Source organism: Sphaerodactylus townsendi, linkage group LG02, assembly GCF_021028975.2.
Source record: "Sphaerodactylus townsendi isolate TG3544 linkage group LG02, MPM_Stown_v2.3, whole genome shotgun sequence".
Lineage (NCBI taxonomy): Eukaryota > Metazoa > Chordata > Lepidosauria > Squamata > Sphaerodactylidae > Sphaerodactylus > Sphaerodactylus townsendi.
Genome location: NC_059426.1, coordinates 12,218,589 through 12,240,615, shown reverse-complemented (window position 1 = coordinate 12,240,615; position 22,027 = coordinate 12,218,589). Strand labels below are relative to the sequence as shown.

The following is a 22,027-nucleotide window of genomic DNA, read 5'->3' as shown; positions in this document are numbered from 1 at the left end:
GGGTGACCTTGGGCTAGTCACAGTTCTTTGGAGCTCTCTCGGGTCCCACCTACCTCACAGGGTGTTTGTTGTGAGTGGGGGAAGGGAAAGGAGATTGTAAACCACTCTGAGTCTCCTTTCAGGAGATAAAGGGGGATATAAATCCAAACTCTTCTTTTTCTTCTTCTTCTTAATGGGAGCTCAGAGAATTCGAGCACCGAGGGAGAGAAGTGAGGAAGATATTGCATAATCCTGTTGCCTGCTCCTGATCAGTAAAGTACTTTAGTTTGGGCAACATGTGTATGCTGTGTTTCAGTTGTGCTTCTGTTGTTTACTTAAATTTTTTAAAGAAGACAGAGCAAAGACTGCATGCCAGGTATTGTACTTGGGTGGGCAGTTACTGTAGTGTTAGCTTCTTGCAAAAAAACCCCCACACGAATGTAACACTTTAATTTTAGATGAGATTATCCAGCTATTGTCTGAGCACAGCTGATGCTCAGAGTGCTGAGCTGCTTATTAAAGTTTTCCGGGAAGCTTCAATTGTGTGTTCTGAGATTTACAGCTGACTCAGGCAAATTGCTGACTTGGGCCAGTTAATCCGTTGTCGCTGACTGTGTTCAATCGCTGTTGCCTAGGGAATGGTGATCTTGGAAGAAATGCCAACTCCAAAAGACATCCCGAAGAAACCGACACAATTGACAGGCGGAGAAGCGTTGGTTCACACCGCAGGGCATTCTCAAGCCCATCTCGAAAGGCAGGGCGCCTGGCCAGAAAACGATTTTGAAATATCACCAAGCAGTCCGACTCTGCTTCTCCGAAACATAGAGAAACAGGTATTCAGAGGGGAACAGGAGTTGTTTATGTGAGATTTGAAAAATGTGTACTAATTCATTAATATCATAACAACAGTTTTCATTTCGGGGAGCAAGATCAACATGAATTGCAGTAGAGAACCTGCTGTGTCTTTCCCAAGTAAGTGGGAACACATTCCCAAATCGTGGGTAAAGATTGTGTAGGGCATTTACAAGGAAGTCCTGGTACTAATACCTGCTTGTGAAATTTGCTCGCGCCTTTTGCTTTCTCTGATATACTTTGTGGGGTTGTACTGAGAATAAATTGTAATAACCTTCGTGGTTAACTGGCATGTTATTTTTGTTGGGTCATGCAGCAACAACTTTATCCAGCAGTCATAGGGCTTGAAGGTTCCCAATTAATCAAACAGTGGATATTCAGGCTTACTGCTCTGCCCCGCCCCTACAGGGACCAAACCCCATCCTGTTGGGACAGGTATGGAAACAGCACCCCCCTCCTAGCGGGACCCATCCCCACCAAGTTATGGAGCCATCCTATGCTGTAGGCAGATAAGAGGGCCAATTGCTGAGATGCCCTGCAAAAGAACCAGCTCCTGGCAGCAAGACATAAAAGGAGGGGCAAGGCTTGTGGCGGGGGGGAGCTGTGTTCATCTGCTGTAGAAAAAATTAAGTACAGTGGCCTCTTAAAAGCAAACCTTTACCTTAGTATGAGTTTTTGTGAGTCAGAGCTTATTTCTTCAGACATGTGGAAAGGAAGTCATTTTGGAAATACTTTGGATTTATACCCTACTTTTCTCAATCATGAGGAGTCTCAAAGCAGCAAAGCCACAAAGCACCTACCTCACAGGGTGTTTGTTGTGGGGGGGGGGGGAAGCAAGGAGATTGTAAGCCCCTTTGAGTCTCCTGCAGGAGAGAAAGGGGGGATATAAATCCAAAACTCTTCTTCTCTTCTCAAATTCCTTCCCTTCCTTTCCCTACAAGAGGCACCTCGTCTGGTCGGTGGGGCTGTGAGAGTTCAGAGGAAGAACTGTGACTAGCCCAAGATCACCCAGCAGGCTTCATGGGTAGAAATAGGGAAACAAATCAGGTTCACCAGATTAGAGTCCACCGCTCATGTTGGGGAATCAAATCCGCTTCTGCAGATTAGAGTCCGTCACTCTTATCTACTTCACTGTGCTGGAAAATTACACAGGTGAGGGAAGGGGGGTGGATGGGAGAGAGGGTCTGTGTAAATCCAGTCACAAAATATCTGAGTGTAAATGTCTGTGAAAGGAACTAAAACGGACTTAGTAGTTAAAAGGGGGAACCTATGAAGCTTGCAGAAGGGGAATTTAGCTTGTCCTTCCCCCTGGCTGCATGCCTCCCTCTTCTTGACCCAGCTGGCTGGCCATCTGGATCATGCCATCGTAGTGGCTCCTGTCATTCTGGTGAGTCCAATGGTTTATCAGCTGTGGGGGGCCGTGAAAGCTCTTGTTGCAATTCGGTGGCAGAGTAGAGGTGCTGTTGGGGATCCTTGGTAAGGAAGGGAAGAGGGTTGGATTGGGTATGTTGGGGGGAGGATCTGCAGCACATCCTGTTCTTTCTTGCTTACCCACTCATGTCCAGCAGCACCACCTGCTTCGTGGGCCAGAGAAAAGGAGGCAGAGGGGCAGTCAGTGTTGTTTTGAGTTTTATTTACACCCTTTTTTTTTTGGGCGTTTGGGATTTTTCTGCAGACCTGGGGGATCCTCTCTCTTAGTGTAGCCCAGGAGTCTGCAACCTGCGACTGTCCAGATGTTCATGGACTACAGTTCCCATCAGTCCCTGCCAAGATGGCCAATTGGAGAGCCGCAGGTTGCAGACCTCTGGTGTAGCCCAGCCATCCATGGATTTAAGTATCCGCAGGTGGGCCATGTCAGGTATTCAGTACGCTAATACATAATGGATGAGAGGGATCAGTGGTTTCAGCTTCTCTTGGGGGTAGAAACAAATATGAGGTAGGACACATTCACCTGATCAGGAAGAAGGATTCTGACATTTGCCCTCATTGTCCAATTTGGGCACACCTGACGACGCAGCCATATGGTGGCTGATGGAAAGACGCATGCTTTTTGGGCGATGCCAGCTTACTCAGCTTTTTGGGTAGTCAAGCCCCAGATAATAAAGCTTCTACTGCAAATAATAGGAATCAATCAAAACAAAAAGCCAGTTAGTATAGCCTCGAAGTGAATGAGAATTCCGCACATGGGTCCTAATCTCTCACTCCTCCCTGATATTTCTGTGTAGCTGTGTGCGCTGAAACGACTGGTACTCTGTTTTCTTAATGGAATCACTGCACTAATGAGTGTACTTTTGTAGGAGTCACTGGCCCCTTCCGCACACACAAAATAATGCGTTTTCAAACCACTTTCACAACTGTTTGCAAGTGGATTTTGCTATTCTGCACAGCTTCAAAGAGCACTGAAAGCAGTTTGAAAGTACATTATTCTGCATGTGCGGAATGAGCCACTGTGTCCCCTTGGTCAGGAACTCTCTGAATCATTGTTTCTATTTATTTGATTTGATCTATAGACCTGTCTTCAGGGCTGCTTACAGCAGTCAATTGCAATAAAAAAAATAAAATCAACAAATAGTGGGTTCCCATCAACATCCCTGTGCCATTCATATCAGCCAAGGGGGATAAAACAATGTCAAAGATCAGAATAATAAGCAATAACTCACCATAAAACCAGAACCCACTCATTCACCAGCAAGAAGAGGGAAATGGGAAGGCCATTATTTTGTGGCAATTATTTTGCTGATTAAATCGTGAATAAATTTACGCATTAGCGTTCAAAATATATTGCCATTAACATTGATGTTTCTTCATTTTGCATAATCAGATTTTCACCTCCTGCTCTGGAGTATGAAAGTATTGGGTTTCTGTTGACATCTCCACTAACAGCGTTTATGTAACTGGGATAGTTACTGCTGGGGTGGAAAATGCATGGCAGGTCAGCTTTCTAACAATATCAGGCTGCTCTCTCTCCTTGGTATATTTTAATACGTATTATCTACCAACTATTGCTGTGTTTGTGTATAAAATGTCACCTCAACTAGTGCAAAATTAAATGGATCAAGTAGCTGTTCCATGTTTAAAATGCAAAATCTATGTGATTCCTTAAGACTGACCAAATTACACAAAACACCGTACAAGGTTTTGAGTTCTCAAGGACTGGGTGAAAAACATCCAACCTCAGAAACAGGCCTTCGAGAACTCAAAAGCTTGCACATTTTTTTGTTTGGCCTTAAAAATTGTATTAAATGGGTGGGGGGGATTTTCTTTGGATTCCCTTGACTATCTGGAAGTACTGGTTTCAAAACTGAACAGTAGAAAAGACAGTGGTGCGGAATTCCAGTAAGGGGCAAGATGTTTTGTTTTAACTAAATTCCTAACTCGGCGCCCTCAGTCAGTTTTCTGTTCAAATTCAAAAATCCTAAGTTCAGTAGCCCAGTTGGGCATTTATATCTGTCCTTGAGAAATGTAAAGTTGTCTGTGTGTCTCCGATAGGACCCGGATCTAAATGTATCAGCCATGTATAGGATACAAAAACCTACATGTATGTCAGCAAGCCGAGAAAGCTCTGAAAGCACAATAAAAAAAAAGTTGTTTTCAAATCCTTGGGTTATACAGATCATAAAAAGAAACATCTTTCTAAATTGAGCTAAAAAGAGAACTTTCTTTGTCTCATGTTCTTTGAAAGCCACACACATCCTTACAGTGTAACTGAGAGGCCATATTCTGTGAAGGTACTTAGAGTAGCAGCTAAGCCTCATTCTGGCGTAATGTGGAGCTGCGTTGGCATAGCGTCTCCACCTGTTCCATACGGGCATAGAGCCACTGCACCTGTGTTGGTCTAGGGCAGCCATTCTCAACCAGGGTACCGTGGTACCCTGGGGTGCCGTGAGCATGTCCCAGGGGTACCGCGGCAACACTACCGCCCCCCCCTCATTTTGTGGTGTCTCCCACCGGCACCAGCAAGGACATGGAGGCCACAAGGTCAGCAGCCACAAGGTCACCCCCCCCCCCAGTGCTTCCCTTCACCCTGGGAGGGGAAGGTGGGGGGGTGTGGCAAGCAGGGGCAATGGGAGGGGAAGGTGGAGGGTGGCGGCAGGGGTACCGTGAGATATGAAGAGTGAGGTCAAGGGTACCCTGACCTCAAAAAGGTTGGGAAACACTGGTCTAGAGGCCAGAACTGGTTAGTGCTGTGGGCATACCTGGGGAGGAGCGAAGTTCCGTTGTTATCCGTAGCTCCCTCAGTCCATGACCTGGTACCAACGTAATATTACCTTGGTGTAAGTGTAAGCATTTGCGGCACGGGCCTGATGGCAAGGGAAAGATGACGGGTCAAATTTTGTTTAATCACGAGGGCAAATTTGATTCTTCAGATGAGGATGATCAAAAGCTGTAAACGTAAAAACTGTTTACCCTATCAAACTGTTTCAGAGTGCTCAGCTGAGCGAAATAATCAGCAGTCTGATGGCTCCGTTCAGCCTTTCTCCCACATCCTCTCCTCTGTCCTCAAAGGCCTGTAAACAGAAGGACACGGTCAATGGCATCTCTCTCAGGTAGGAGACTGGAATGGCCAGCTGCGTGTCGGAAAATGCCTGGAGATTTTGTGGGTGGAACCTGGAAAGGGGGAGGGTTTGGGTAGAGGAGGGGTCTCGGCAGGAGTAGGATACCATAGAGCAGTGGTGGCGAACCTATGGAGCGGGTGCCAGAGGTGGCACTCAGAGCCCTCTCTGTGGGCACGTGCAGAGCCCCTACCCCCACACATCTAGGCTGGCCTGGGCCACTGGGCTCAATTATTAGCATTAAACCTAATACCTAGTTTTGGGGAAGCAGTGTAGGTAACCCTGTGAAGCGCTGTTAAACCCCACTGATTTTCATGTGAAGAACTACAGCACGATCCTTTACCTGGGAGTAAGCTCGGTTGCTGGCAATAGGGCTTGCTTCTGAGTAAACCCACCTAGGGTCGTGATTCACCCTTTGGAAGAATTGCACGGTTGCTTCAAAACAAAGCCACTGACTACCACCAAGCTTACTCCCGAGTAAGCCAACCATTTTTTCTAAACTAAAACCTCAGTATTCAGGTTAAATTGCTGTGTTGGCACTTTGCGATAAATAAGTGGGTTTTGGGTTGCAATTTGGGCACCCGGTCTCGAAAAGGTTCACTATCACTGCCACAGAGCACAGGTATCAAACTCGCGGCCCTCCAGATGTTATGGACTACAGTTCCCGTCATCCCCTTCCATCATGATGCTGGCAGGGGATGATGGGAACTGTAGTCCCTAACATCTGGAGGGCCGCGAGTTTGACACCTATGCCCTAGAGTCCGCCTTCCAAAGCAGTCATTTTCTCCAGGGGAATGGATCTTGGTCATCTAAAGATCAGTTGCAACACCAGAAGATCTCGAGTTTCCACCAGGAGGTTGGCAACCTTGTAGGTGACACTGTGGTGTCCTTCAGGATAACGGCAGCTTATTAGCATTTGAGGGATGTAATAAAAAAAGACAGTACAAGTGATGCTCTTAGTCTTTTTTAAATCTTTGCATCTCAAACAGCAGTCCAGTATCTTCCCCATTAAAATAGCGACTGACAAAGTGTCATGACATCGGTAAACGCCACAGAGCTGTGAAAAAGAGACAGACACCTTTGCCACTAAATCTGGGTTTTTTTTTAAAAAGGAAGAAGTGAACTAACAGGTAAATGGATGCGTACTGAAAAACTACGCATAAAAAGTGCCGTCAAATTGCAACTGACTTGTGGCAACCCAGTAAGGCATAGGTGTCAAACTCGCGGCCCTCCAGATGTTATGGACTACAGTTCCCATCATCCCCTACCAACATGATGCTGGCAGGGGATGATGGGAACTGAAGTCCATAACATCTGGAGGGCCACGAGTTTGACACCTGTGCAGTAAGGTTTTCAAGGCAAGAGACTAACAGGAACAATAACCTGAAACAATAACCTGAAACGGCTTTTACGGCCCTGGCCCCTGCCTGGTGGAATGCTCTTCCTCCAGCTGTCCGGGCCCTGCGAGACCTGAATGAGTACCGCAGGGCATGTAAGACCGAGCTATTCCGCCGGGCTTTTGGGGAGGCCGGCTGCTGATATGCCCGTTAACAACAAAGGCCCGCTGTTCCCCTCCCAGAGGAGTTTTAATGGTTATTCGCCATCTGCATTTTAAATGATTAAGGAATTTAAGCACTGCATTTTAATAACTTAATATTTAGTATTGTATTTTATCTTTCCACTTGTCTGTTTCATGTTGTAAACCGCCCTGAGCCCTTTGGGGGAGGGCGGTATATAAGTGGAATGAATGAATGAATGAATGAATGAATGAATGAATGAATGAATGAATGAATGAATGAATGAATGAATAAATAAATAAATAAATAAATAAATAAATAAATAAAGCAAGCTACTGCTGGTGTGGTAGGTTTCTTTTCAGTTTATTGGGAACAGAGGTGGTTTGCCATTGCCTGCCGCTGTGTTTTGACCCTGGTATTCCATGGCGGTCTCCCGTCCAGGTACTCGCTGGGACTGACCCTGGTTACATTTCAGACCTGATGAGATCAGGCTAACCAGGGCCATCTAAGTCAGGGGACAAACACTGTGGGCTCACAAAAGTCCTTCCTGACTACAACTACCAGTCTTCTGACGTCAAAATTAATCAAATAGTTACTCAAAGAGGATCAATCTTAATTTTTACATGTGCTTTTTAGCTTTTGCTGATATCTGTGACTGCTATTATTCAGGGCAGGGGTCCCCAACATGGTGCATGTGGGCGCTGTGGTACCCGTTGACACCTTTCCTGGTGCTGCCATGTGCTTCTCGAAAGTGGGCGTGGCCAGGTGAGGCACTTGCCCATCTAGGTTGCTGACTAGTCACTGCAGATCTGATTGGATATGCAGATGGAAACGACTATCGCAGTGGTGGTGAACCCTTGGCACTCCAGATGTTATGGACTACAATTCCCATCAGCCCCTGCCAGCATGGCCAATTGACCATGCTGGCAGGGGCTGATGGGAATTGTAGTTTATAACATCTGGAGTGCCAAAAGGTTCGCCACCACAGGACTATCTCCTGGCAGCAACTGCCACAGCAGTATTGCTTTTTGTTCTCTTTCTCCTCTTTTCCCGGTGTATTTTTGTTTCCTGCAGTGACCACTTTGTGATCGTGCCCACTACCCTGTATCAAAATCCCAGAGGTGTCCAGAGGCTCAAAAAGTTTGGGGACTCCTGATCTAGGATATTCCTACATATGTAAGGTGCTAGTTTTTTTAAATCATTCTTGACGTCTCGCAATAATTTTTTATCGTTTGGCGCATTTCAGAGGCGCAGAGACGAGCGAGGACCTTTCCTCTTCCAGCAGTTGGCTGCTCGACCAGCAGCACCTGAAGAGGAAAAGGAAAGACAAGCCAAGGCCGAAAGCTTCCTCCGTTTCGGCGGGGAGCACGTCCGCTCGCACCAGGCCGGCTCAGAGTTTCCAGAGGAGAAAACTGTACAAAATGAAGACTGCATTTGATTTGGATCAGCAGGTGAAAGCTCGTTTCTCTTATTTCTTAAAAAGACTGTTGCCACCACGTGTCCCTACTCCTGTTCTGTGAAATCCTAAAAGAGGGACGGTAGTCTGAGTAGAAAGGCACTAGACGCTGGTCAGATGCACAGCAGGGACCAAGATGAGGTCTTGCTAACCATTAACTGCCTCCATTCCTTCAGTGTCAGGATTACTGTTCCTTGTATCGTTATCTTCCCCATTGAAACCTAGACTTAATAGCTCTGTGTTACCTTTTTTGTCCAAGACACTGGGGTTAGATGGCAACCCTACATTTATCTTTTGGATCTGCCCTTTTGGTTGAGAAGAGGAGAAGAAGAGGGAAGCAGGTAAATAAGAGGAGAAGAGGTTAATTGTTACAGACAGTTCCATTAATGCAATTTTAAATGTGATTTCAAGAATGAAAAATGGTTTATATGGCTTGTCCAAACACTTTCCCCAAGGCAGATTTTGCTGCGGTTCTGGGTTTACTGTCTGTATCAAAGTTTTAAGGAGTGTGAAAAACCATGTTGAATATATGTTCCCTTACATAATCCTTGGGGTGAAGATTTTGCACTTGAAACAGAATTGTATGTAGATCATTGACTCGGCATATTGTTACTAACTCCCTGGTCTGTATCTTGTGACTCCATTATGCAAAGTCTGACATTATCCCTCCATATCAAAGGGCCTTCCTTCAACTTTAGTGGCTCCTCTCACAGTGGAAGTGGTCCCCTTTGATAGACTTCAAAAAGTACGAAAATAAAAACTGTAGTCTAAAATCTCATTACTGCAGCAACCCAAAACTGTCTGTCAATCGCAGCATCCAAATCTTCCAGCCAGGTATTTTAGATCAGAAAAGTTCTGCTAGTCATAGATTGCTAGGGGTTACCTATACAATGCTGAAAGCTTCCCCGGCCAGATTCAACTGGCTGCTGTGGGTGTTCCAGGCTAAGTGGCCGTGGTCTGGTAGTTTTTGCTCCTGACTTTTCACCTGCGTGTGTGGCTGGCATCTTCAGAGCCATGTGACCGAGAGGCATTTTTATCCAGCCGTTCCTCTGAGGAGCTCAAGACAGTACAGATGTTATGCTCTTGAAATATTACATGGTAACTAATTAACTACATATACTAGCGTGCTCGGCCACGCGTTGCTGTGGCTTCAGTCTGGTGAAATAGAAAAGAAAGAAAAGGGAAGGCAAATGGTTCGAACATGTGTAATTGAACAACACTTGCAAGGGAGGGGAGGGGCAAGGGGCCACTCGCTCCCCTCCCTCTCTCCCGTTCCCTTGCATGGCACCCCGCCCCTCCCTAATGTTCCCCTTCCTCTGTTAGGGTGGGTGGCCCATGTCCAGATGGCAAGACCATCCCTTTTATTCCAGATGGCAGCAGTTTTCAAAGAAGGCATGGTTGTTTCCCTTGTATCAGAGGGTGTTGCTTTGATGGTCAGCAGATGGCGCTGTTGCGGAACAGAACTGTGGTTCCAACTGTCACAGGTGTGGCATGTACACAATAACTGGCACAGTTGTGACATGTACACAACAGGAGGTGTGGAAACAGTATGGAAACCTGGCGAATGCGACGTGTGAAAATTTCAAAGCAAATGGTCCAGTAATTTGGGAGATTACCTGTCAGCAGAAAACGCACTGATAGATTTTTATATAGAGAGATGGTGACATTAATCCACACTTTAATAATATAATATTTTATTTATTTATTTATTTATTTATTTATTTATTTATTTATTTATTTATTTATTTATAGTTTTATATACCGCCCTCCTCCGAAGGGGTCTGGGCGGTGCACAAAATATAAATTGAAGTAGAGCACAGTTTAAAACATAACAAATACAACTATAATAGCATATATATGGCTCTATAGGATTAAATAGTTAAAACCTCTGTTAAAACACAGCGTTACAGTATATATTGCCTCGCGTCCGGCAGTTAAAACCCTCCCGAGAGGGGAATGGTAGGTCCCTCAGATGTTATGAGGACCATCAGAGAGGGGAGATCCCCAAAAGGGGGGAGGGGCTGCATCAGCGGCCAGTCTCTCCAAAAGCCCGGTGGAACAACTCAGTCTTACAGGCCCTGTGGAACTCACCAAGACCCTACAGGGCCCGGACAGCTAGAGGGAGAGAGTTCCACCAGCAGAGCCAGGGCTGTAAAGGCCCTGGCCCGAGTGGAGGCCAGCCACATCATTGAGGGGCCAGGGATCACCCTATTTAATGTTTTGTTGTAAATATATTGTGCCAGTTGCCAATTTTTTTTTCTTAGAATAGCTTTTTTGTACATTTTCCTGAAATAATGAGAAAAAAAAGCTAAAAGCACTGGAATCTACAGTGTTAATCTATGAACAAATAAACAATTGATGGAGGAAAAGGCATAGGTAGTCAGTTTTGAGAAGCCACTATTGTTGATTGATGTGCCCATCATAGGCTTAAAAATGTATTGCCCCGAGTTCTTGAAGCACTTACTTCTGTGCTCCTGCTATAATTTTGTGCTCTGCTATAATTTTTTAAATTAAATGCTTTGAGTTGAAGAGTTAGTCTGCCTGCTGAACATTTCCAAATCAGATTCTTCTTTATACCTCTTATTTATAAATGTAGTAAATAACCTCTTATTTATAAATGTAGTATAATGTCTGAACACTAACTTGCACTTTAGAGCATTGAAAGGGAGTCCTAGTTTTTGGTATCTTTTTATTCCCATCTTCCACTGACCCCTAACCTCAGTCTGGACACTCTGTGTCAAGAGCTGTGAATGCCTCTTGAAAAATACACAGGTGGGAGTGATAAGCCATTCCTAACATTGTCTGATGGTGGGTCACTGGATTTGTGGTAAGGACAAAGCAATATTCCAAATATTGAGCGCCAGCGTGGGGTAGTCGTTAAGAGCAGATGGATTCTAATCTGGAGGACAGGGTTTGATTCCCCACTCTTCCACCTGAGTGGCAGAGGCTTGTCCGGTGAACCAGATGTGTTTCCGCACTCCTACATTCCTGCTGGGTGACTTTGGGCTAGCCACAGTTCTTCGGGACTCTCTCTGCCCCACCTGCCTCACAAGGTGTCTGTTGTGGGGAGAGGAAGGAAAAGGAGTTTGTAAGCCAGCTTGCGAAAGGTGGGGTATAAATCTAACCATTACCACCACCACCACCTCCTCCTCCTCCTCCTCCTCCTCCTCCTCCTTCTAATAGCCCATGTTTTGGGGGAAACTATCTGAATTGGGTGTTAAGTTGGCTACTGGAGCGAGGGAAAAATGAGCCCATGAGCTCTCCTGAGAGATGTAATGTCAAAGGCTTTCATGGCCAGAATCAAGTGGCTGATGTGGGTTTTCTAGGCTGTGTAGCCGTGATCTGGCAGTTGTAGCTCCTAACGTTTTGCCTGCATCTGTGGCTGGCATCTTCAGAGGCATGTACCATAGAGAGAAACACATCTTACCGTGACGTGCCTCTGAAGATGCAAGGCGTAGATTCGGGTGACGCATTCAGAGCAAAAACTACCACACAGCCCGGAACACTCACTTCTCGAGAACATCACAGCTGCCCTGGAGCTACAGAAGGTAAGGGAAAGATAGTGCAATCCCAAACACTAGTCAGGACCTCTTTGAGCTCTGGGAAGGTTTTGCCCCTCCCTGACTGGATTGTTGATCAGTAGCCTTTATTGAAAGGCAGCGAGGTCCCTAGCTTGAGAAAGCCAGTTGTGCCAGACCTGACTTTCTGGGAGCCCTTTCTCCCCAATCGATCCCCACCCCACCCCTCCTTGTTTCCCAGACAAAGTGTGAAGAGAGTTATTTAGAGGCTTAGGTGGCATAGAGATAAATCCAGCCACCTGGTTAGCCTCCCCTTAGGGCAGTAGGCACTTCCTGTTTCTCTTGGGGGATGGTTCACCAGGGTCATGTAGCCTACTTATCTGCAATCCATGTTAAAGCCATAAAGCTCAGAAGAGAAAGGAAGGAAACGAGAAAGCCCCTTTTACATATCAATCAAGTTACATACACCAGGCTCTGTTCCTGACAGTTTGCTAAGACCTTAGCACAGTCACACACAAAGAGTAGGTTGCCTCACAAGGCAGAGCCCAGGGTAAGCCCATCTCTCTGCGATTATTCAACCCAGCCAGCATCTGTCCATCAGAGGTGGGATCCAGCAGGTTCTCACAGGTTCCCGAGAATAGGTTACTAATTATTTGTGCGTGCCGAGAGGGGGTTACTAATTGGTGATTTTGCCACGTGATTTTTGCCTTAGTTATGCCCCTCCTCTCAGCAGTAGTGCGCAGAACTTGAAGCAGTCTAGCAGGAGGTGCACCGGCGTGCGTGGCAGCCTGCGCCTGCGTGCATTCGTTTCCCGCCCAAGGACCGGCACAGCGACTGCGTCCTTGCCACAGCCCCGCCCAGGAATGCCCCGCCCCCAGAATACCTGGCCACGCCCCCGTCGTGCCCTGCCCAGCCCCATTGGTGTTATGCCACAGTTTGAATCCCACCACCACGGGAACCTGTTACTAAAATTTTTGGATCCCACCACTGTGGCATCCCAACTCAGGGTATAGGAGTGAAAAAAGACCAGAAGGTGCTGTGTGTGCATGTGCTTGTATGGTATTCATATCTCTCTCTTTCACACACATGCACCCATATTGAGGACCACAGGGAGTTCCACTCAGACCCAGGAATGGCTCCAGGAAGCCAGATGCTCCCTCATCGCTGACATAGTTGAGGAGGAGAGCTTCTCCCTGGTATTGGTACAGGGGATCAGGACCAAAGCAGTAGCTTTGGTCGTCAGAGAGAGAGACCTCCGCTTCCTCCTCCTCAAGATTTTTTTTTTTAAAAGAGAGAGATTGCCTTTTTCTTGCCCCGGAAGAGAGGTTTATTAGCTGTATTCACTTGTGATTATTTGGTCTTTGAGGGAATGTCTGTGGGTTTGCCTTCCCCAACCTCGCTGAATTGAACATAGACCTCAAATCTGGGCTGATCTGTTTCATTTGGAGAAAAGTCAAAAGCCCGAAGCTCCTAAACCGCAAAAATATTGGTTGTCCAATTAACATTCTTGTTCCTTGTTTTACCGTCATTCTGGAATTTAAGGAAGGGGAGGAGAATGCAAAGGATTTTGTAAACACTTCTTTCTGGGGAAATATGTTACCACATAGTTCTATTTATTTTTGACTCTTTTTTTAAAAAAATCGCTTAATATTTGTCTAACTGGAAGAGCTTACCCAGCTGGCAGTTCTGCGTTTGAGGGAAATTGAAATACTATACTGTAATCCTTTCCCTCATTTTTGTTGTTCCAAACTAGCTTAGCTTTCTTCTTTGAAGTCTTCACAGTGCTTTTAAGAGACTGCGCCCTAAGTGAAAATTCTTCCCAGAATAAACAGCTGTGCATTACCCAAACTGAATTGAATATTGGATTTGGGAAACTATTGTTTTCTGCTGTTACTACAAATACCTCCTACTTAAGGAGGAGGAGGAGGAGTTGGATTTATATCCCCCCTTTCTCTCCTGTAAGGAGACTCAAAGGGGCTTACAAACTCCTTTCCCTTCCCCCCTCACAACAAACCCCCTGTGAGAGAGCTCAGAAGAACTGTGACTAGCCCAAGGTCTCCCAGCTGGCATGTGTTGGAGTGCACAGGCTAATCTGAATTTCCCAGATAAGCCTCCACAGCTCAAGTGGCAGAGCGGGGAATCAAAACCGGTTCCTCCAGATTAGAGTAACCTGCTCTTAACCACTACGCCACTGCTGCTCTATTTAAAAAAAAAATAGAACAAAAAATAGAACCTCGTACAATATGCATAAAGCAAAAGCAGTCAATGCTAACAGCCCAATTGGGGGGGGAGGGCAAAACGAGTCTGGGAGGAGCACAGACTCATGCTGGCCTGTTTGCCCACCCATACCAGCACAAATGGTTCCTATACCACTGGATAGTGCAAAGATGCCAACAGGCGGGCACAACTCAGCTCCACAGTATCCTAACTCAGAAGAGCCTGGTTCTCTGAAGCTACAGCAGCACAGTACAGATGCACACCGCCGGAAAGCATGTCATAAGCCTCTTTGCTCTATGGGACTATTCAGATGGCAAGAAGGTTTTTCCCTCCTTCCTGCACTTCCCTTCGGAGGTGGTGCAGAACCGCCTTCGCTGCATTGTCCCCAGCCGCCAAAGAGCTTCTCCCCCCCCCCCGCCCCAATCTGGATTGGGCTGTCCATGGGCCCTTTCGCACATGCAGAATAATGCACTTTCAAACTGCTTTCAATGCTCTTTGAAGCTGTGCGGAATGGCAAAATCCACTTGCAAACAGTTGTGAAAGTGGTTTGAAAACGCATTATTCTGCGTGTGCGGAAGGGGCCAAAAATGAAATAAAGAACATAGGCTCAACATATATAGGAACATATTTGTTTACCAGAAACCTTTATTAGGCATCAAAAAAGAAAATCAGCAAGACAGAGACAAACAGGGAACCAAGTAGCTGGAAAAAAAATCCAACATTCATAAGGGTAATATAAACAGGAAAAAAACCCCTCTCCAAATGATTAATTCAAAGTATTAAGCAGAAAATTGGCCACCATTTCCAATATCTTAGGATCCTGGTTGTTCAAGAGAGAGTTCAACTGAGAATTGCGAGAGCAAGGGCCTGCCAGGATAAAGGCCATAAGAAAAAAGTTGGGTCTGAATTCCATAAATTTCGGGCAAACAAACAGGGTACGCTCAAGCGACTCTTCGAGAGTTAGGCAGTAAGTGTAAGCGCGTTTCTGATGTGCGAGTTTCAGAAACCTCTCTAGAGGTAACGTGAGAGGAAGCGTGTTGGTTCTAGCCCTGGTGACCACTCATCTCAGCTTGTGGTCAGAGAGAATATTTAAATAGTCGGCTATTCGACATGTCCCAGGTACAATATCAAAATGGAAGGGGGGAACACAAACTTCTTGCTTTACCAACGTAGGAATACATATGCCACCTCAGTATAATTTCACCGGTCTGGTCTTCATTTACCCAAATTGTGATTAGAATAAGAATTACTTTCCCTTGAAACCAACATGAACAATATCCTACAGCCAGACCCCAGAGTCAGATTCAGCCAGTGGCTGACGATACAAAAGTATTCCATCTCGTAAAAGAGTTACGTCTTACATCTTCATCCAAGAAAAAGGTTTTTTTTCCATTTAACTGTATCTTCAATTAATATATTGAACTCCAATATATCTAGCATTTAATTTACTTCACTGTATATTGCAAATGGCTGAACAGTTTGGCTGGATGAGTTCTTTTATTACAGTGGTGGCAAACCTATGGCACGGGTGCCAGAGGTGGCACTCAGAGCCCTCTCTGTGGGCACACACAAACAGAGTCACCACCCCCACCCCCACACACACACGTCTAGGCTGGCCTGGGCCACTGGGCTTGATTATTAGCATTAAACCTAAGACCTAGTTTTGGGGGAGCAGTATAGGTCACCCTGTTAAGCCTCACTGATTTTCATGAGAAGAACTAAAGCGTGATCCTTTACCTGGGAGCAAGCTCGGTTGCTGGCTATGGGGCTTGCTTCTGAGTAAACCCTCCTAGGGTCATGATTCACCCGTTGGAAGAGTTGCACGGTTGCTTCAAAGCAAAGTCACCGACTACCACCAACCTTACTCCCGAGTAACGCATGCCTCGGAGCCAACCGTTTTTTCTAAACGAAAACCTCAGTATTCAGGTTAAATTGCCATATTGGCACTTTGCGATAAATAAGTGGGTTTTGGGTTGCAATTTGGGCACTTGGTCTCGAAAAGGTTCGCCATCACTGTTTTATTATTATAATATTTAAGAAAGCATCCCATGAGGATTGCTCTTAACGTCGCTAGCCATTTTTGGGATCAGGCCAAAAGCCCTTACTTTATATGGAAAGCCTGTATGGCAGAGCATAGTGTTTGAAGTGTCTCTTTTTGGACGAGGCAGTCTCTTTGCAAATAATTTCATATCTCAGAATCAGCTATCCCTGGGGCTGTGTGATGCCGACGCTGTGTTAGCATTCGATGCAACTGGACTACTGCGTGTGAAAGAAAGATTGATTTAGTTTAGACATCACACAAAATCTTGGGCTAGCTGACTAACCGCGGACTGCAGGTCTCAGCGCTGCCAATTGTTACGTAAGGGCTGATCTGTAAAGTCAAATCTGGAGTTGGATTATTAATCCGTGCTTAAGACCCTGTCTTGTTCCCCAGTGGCACTCTCCCAGATTACAGACAGTGGGAACAAAGAGGACCCTTTTTTCTCATTTAATGTGCCAGCATGGAAGTTTTGATTAGCAAAACAAGGTTAAAGGTTTACACCACAGGTGTCAAACTCATGGCCCTCCAGATGTTATGGACTACAGTTCCCATTATCCCTTCCAGCATGATGCTGGCAGGGGATGATGGGAACTGTAGTCCATAACATCTGGAGGGCCGTGAGTTTGACACCTATGGTTTACACTAACTCATCATTCAGATCCGGTTCAAATACCAAGCTAAAGAAATCTGCATTTGTCATTCTTCTTTATATGCACCTTTCCTTAGTATGTAAATGGCTGTACCATCTGCCTCTCACTCACTGGAAATGACTAAGGAGAAAGCCCGGTTAACTTTATATATCCAGAGCCGCCATGTTTTTATAAGTTTCATACTCTAAACAACTATGGTGTGATTGTACTTGATTCTTTGCAAGTTATTGTCCAGTACTACAGGCATACCCTGAACTGCCCTCCCTGCTTTACTTCCTGATTTCTAGCATGTCCAGACAAATACCGTATATACTTGTGTATAAGCCGACCCGTGTATAAGCCGAGGCACCTAATTTTACTGCCCAAACCTGGGAAAACTTATTGACTCGGGTATAAGCCGAGGGTGGGAAGCCGGGAGGCAGAGGGAGCTCCTTATTTGGGCAGTGACATCAGGGGGAGTCACTGCCCAAAGAAGGAGCTCCCTTTGCCTGCCGGCTGGGTTTGACAAAGCCCCTTCTTTGGGCAGTGACTCCCCCTGATGTCACTGCCCAAATAAGGAGCTCCCTCTGCCTCCCGGGGTTTGACGAAGCCCAGCCAGCCAGGGTGCCTCGGGGTTCCCCCTTCACCCTCGATGAGGGCAGCAACAAGCGGCTTCCGGGGGCAGGGAGGTTGTCCTGGCCCTGCTCCCAGCCTCCTTGTGATTAATAGAAAATGGTGACTCGAGTATAAGCCGAGGGGGCTTTTCTCAGCCTTTAAACAGGGCTGAAAAACTCAGCTTATGCTGCGAGTATATACGGTAGTTTCTGTGTTCAGCCTGGGTTTTTGTTATATACAGAGCACTGCATTGTGAAGTAAATGAGATCTAGGCATTCAGTGTTGCACCCAGCTGTTTGCAATCCACAAGAGCTTTTGCTGGAATTACAAAAATTTGGAAAATGGGATTGGCAATTTACGGGCAGGGCCTGGAGTTCTCCCAGAATTTTGGCTGGTCTCCGGATGATAGATATCAGTTTCCCTGGGGGAAAAATGACTGCTTTGGACAGTGAACTCTGTGGCATTATACCCTACTGAAATCCCACCCCTCCCCAGACCTAGGTCTCCCAGGCACTACTCCAAAATCTCCAGAAATTCCTCCCCCCACCCAGAGGTGGGATCCAGCAGGTCCTCACCAGTTCCCGAGAGTGGGTTACTAATTATTTGTGTGTGCCAAGAGGGGGTTACTAATTGGGTCCGCTTTTCCATCTCCACGCCCTCGCCTCCCCGAGAGGCATACTGCCTTTGAATGTGAAGGTTCCATATAGCAATTGTGACTAATAATGTAACTCCCTGAACTGGGTTAATCCCTTTCAGGTACTGCAATTCTTTGATTCTCAGCCTTTCGTACCTTTTATCTCACCAGTCTCTATCAAAGAACCTGTGTGTTTCACCATTGCTGCGTTCAGATTTGTGAGTTGGGGCATTTTCTATAATGTGATAATGATTTAGAAATGACCTGGTGCAAAAAAAAAAAATTGGGTCGTGGTGGGGTGGCTGCCCAGGGGGGGCATCCAACTCAGGTTTTGCCCAGGGCTCAGGTTTGCCTAGGCACGCCTCTGCCCCCTTTGCTAAGGGGGGGCTGGCGAGGGAACCTGTTTTTGGACCATTGCCCCCACCCCCCGGAGTTGGCAGCTATCTAGCCCCTCAAGCCACAATATGTGGTCAGCATTTTGCTTGGTGGGTCACGGGTTGTACAGAACTAATACAGACCACTGGGTGAGAAAGGACAGCCTTTTTATCTTTTTATCTGTAACTCTGGTTACTTGAAGGCACCTTTTGAAGATTCTCCATTGTTTCCCTGAATTTAGCAGAGTTGAGCATATATGATGGGAAAGTATCGTAGTTTCCGGCTGAATTTGTATTTAGCTTCATTGCAGCAACGTATACTTTTTCTTTTCACCTTAAAATTGCAGTGAGATGCTCATTCAGCTTACCATATGTTAAAACTTCCGCTAGAATTGCAAAGCTCATCAAGCTGATCGTTTTCAGCACAGCAGTAACTTGCCTTGGGGAACATCGTTTAAATAATCTGTTTTGGATGAAAAAGGAGTCTCTAAATGTGGATCGGCTTCTTTCTTGGATGTGGCAGTCCTTCCGTTTTTGATGTCTGGCAATAAAAAGCCCCCCTCTATAGTCACTTGGATGTGATGTGAATAGAGTTCAACTGTCTGGAATTTTCTGCAGTAAAAATAAGCAAACGTAGAGGTCGATTGTTTTTTTTTCTAAGTAGCAGCTGAAATACCTTTTGTAAAGTTTCACATAAATGTACATGTCAATGCAAAACCTTTACCACTTTCCTGCCAAATAATGGTTTTCATTCCACAGTTTTATTCAGGAACCACGCAATTCCATAGTTTACAAAGGCTTAAAATAATTAGTCTCCAGAAATCTCTGAAGAACTTTCCTTCTTCTTCCTTCTCCTGTTACGGTATATCTAAACTTTTTTTTCCAGCTAAAGTTAATCTTGGCTGTCTTAGTTCAACGTGCCCCCCCTTTTCATCATAGCCATGAGTGGAACAATTCCTTCAGAAATGGGTTAGCCCTGAGCATGCTGAATGAAGCTGGTGTCAAATAATAAACATTGTGTCTTAAATGTCGTGAAACTGACTAAATCAGAGGTGCATATTTATCTTTTTAGCCTTAAGGCCGCTGAATTCTCCTTCAGATTAAAAAAAAAATTCACACGATATACAGTTTATAATAAACCTGGCATCAACTCTCTGGGCATTCTCTTGCAGGCTCAGGGCATCTTGGTGGGTGATTCTCCACCCCTTTTCAGGGAGGCAGGAAACAGAATTTCATCACTTCCTGTCCAGGCTTGGCATCCATTTTAGCCAGTATTTTTCCTGCCTAGACAGGGAGTTCTTGCCATGGTGCATAATCTTGCATAGCCCAACAAGAGATTGTGGGGATACAATAGTAGGCAGGCACCGGCTAACCTGAGATTATCAAGCTTGGTTAGTTGGATGGGACCAAGGAAGTCCAGGGCTGTTACTTAGAGGCAGGCAATGGCAAACCACCTCTGTAGGTCTCTTGCCTTGAAAACCATAAAGCACAGCATCGTGCTGGCAGGGGATGATGGGAACTGTAGTCCAGAACATCTGGAGGGCCGTGAGTTTGACACCTGTGCCATAAATGGTCATAAATCTGCTGTGACTCATTTGCACTTTCCACCACAAACAGTTCCCTATTCAAAAGAAGGAAAATGGCGTGCCCGCACTGAGAGGGTCACCGCTTTTCTCTTTTGAAGGGCTTGTAAGAATCTTTGGCGCTGTTAGCACGTCGGTGGCCTTTTGCTGTACAACATGCCGGCTCGAGCGGTTTATTTCCAAACCATTCAAACTGTCTGCAGGCGTTGTTTACAACTCTGTCTGGCGTGTAGAACGTTTGTCACTAAACTGAAGCGTTTTTCCGAGATGGGTGAAAGTCTTCTCCCCTTCCCAGCCAGCATTTCTCCTTCCCTCAACATCAGTGTGCATTCATGTTTTCAGCTTGTGTAGATCCAGTCACAGCGATAGCTTCATAGCGCAGATAATATAAAAAAGCTGGGATCACGAGGAATGCAGTTGAATTTTTCTAGCTCAAGTTCTTGCTTTAAGTAAACGCTGTTAAGATTTTTAGATATGCAGCTAGACGTCCTTGTTCTTTGGGGATCATTACATTCAGGGGAGAGCAAGTTTTATTCGCTGCGATGGATAACTTTTGGAATTCCAGTGCTAAAATTCTCTTTTTAAAGCATTTAGATATTTTCAAATGCGATAACATGGTTAGAGAATCTGCAGAAAATCCCAATTCTATTTGAACTAAGAACAGCAGCTAGCCAACTGGAACCCTGAAGACTCTGTAATAACACATTCTTGGACTGTTCCTCTTCATCTCTTAAGTTGTGTTGCTTCTGAATCGCAGCATTTCTCGTTCGTCAGAAAAATTGATTCTGTATGACACCACATATGCTAGATTTGAGTGCTGAAATCTCAGAATATTTTTGACATAGTAGTCAAAGTCATGGTAGCCTCTGAGGAATAATGCGTCTGAATTCTCATACCTTAATCGGTGTAGTCTCAAATAGATTAATTTGGAATTTACTAGATGATGATAGCCATTGGGCCAGGTAATTAAGCTTAAAGGCTAGCCGCTTAAATGCAAAATTCAGTTGCTCACATTGGTGCAAAATGGTGCACAATAATTACAGCAAAGATCGGGGAACTGGGTTATGACAGTGACTCCTTCAATATGCTAACCTTTACTGAAACTTTTGCCCTCATTAAAGAGAGGCTGTTAGCAATGGACTATCAACAACTGCAGAGCTTGGCAAATAAATCTTGCTCACCAACAAATATGTCAGTTCCTTTCACGCAGGGATATCCAGCCTATTATATTACAGCGCTCACAAATCCCATTCACAGGAGAGCCTATATGCTGGCTAGATTTAACATCATGCCATCTCCGCCACATAGAGGAAGACTTAAAGGTCTTCCAAGCGATGAGGTTCTGTCCCTGTAGCATAGGACAGCTGGATTCCATCCCACACATTCTCCTGAACTGCTTATTATACCAAGAACTCCGATCCAGCCTGTTATCCCAAGCTATAGACCCTATGATTGATTATACTGAATCAGATAAAGTAGTTATGCTTTTAAATTGTCAGGATTTAAAATTGTTGCCTTATAATGGCAAAGTTTTTGTCAGAAGTTTGTAAACTGAATGTATGACAAACGCGAAGTTTTTTACTATTCACTTTTTAACTGGAACTGCAATTTTATACTATCGTGTATATGCCAAGAAAGGCTTATTGAAATTGGATTGAAATTGAATTGGTATGTATAATTTCTGACGATAGTTTATATATGAAATTAATGCACTAGCATGTTTCTTAAAATTTAAATTCTGGGTTCTGGTTGCAGAGAAGGGCCAGGAGGTCGTTGGGAACCATAGTAAGATTGCTTGCTCTCTGCAGAAGAGTCCTCTGTAGCACAGGAGATGAGCAGTTGAAAGAGACTTCTCTGTGCTTAGAATTAGAGACCTGAAGAGTCAACATAATCAACCATTTGCTGGAGTCACAGCAACCATATTGGTTATTGGGGGGGGGGGGGAGCAGCAGTGGCGTGGGAGGTTAAGAGCTCGTGTATCTAATCTGGAGGAACCGGGTTTGATTCCCCGCTCTGCCGCCTGAGCTGTGGAGGCTAATCTGGGGGATTCAGATTAGCC

The 22,027-nt window shown here is 45.4% G+C and overlaps 1 protein-coding gene across 1 annotated transcript in view; it reads left to right on the top strand.

The window, feature by feature from the left end:
- Positions 1-22,027, top strand: part of KANSL1L (KAT8 regulatory NSL complex subunit 1 like) — a 55,632-nt gene that overhangs the window by 13,404 nt on the left and 20,201 nt on the right. Inside the window, exons 4-6 of the mRNA XM_048485119.1 lie at positions 615-812; positions 5,257-5,378; positions 8,148-8,352. Coding sequence (XP_048341076.1) covers positions 615-812; positions 5,257-5,378; positions 8,148-8,352 — 525 coding nt within the window. The remainder of the gene's footprint in view (positions 1-614; positions 813-5,256; positions 5,379-8,147; positions 8,353-22,027) is intronic.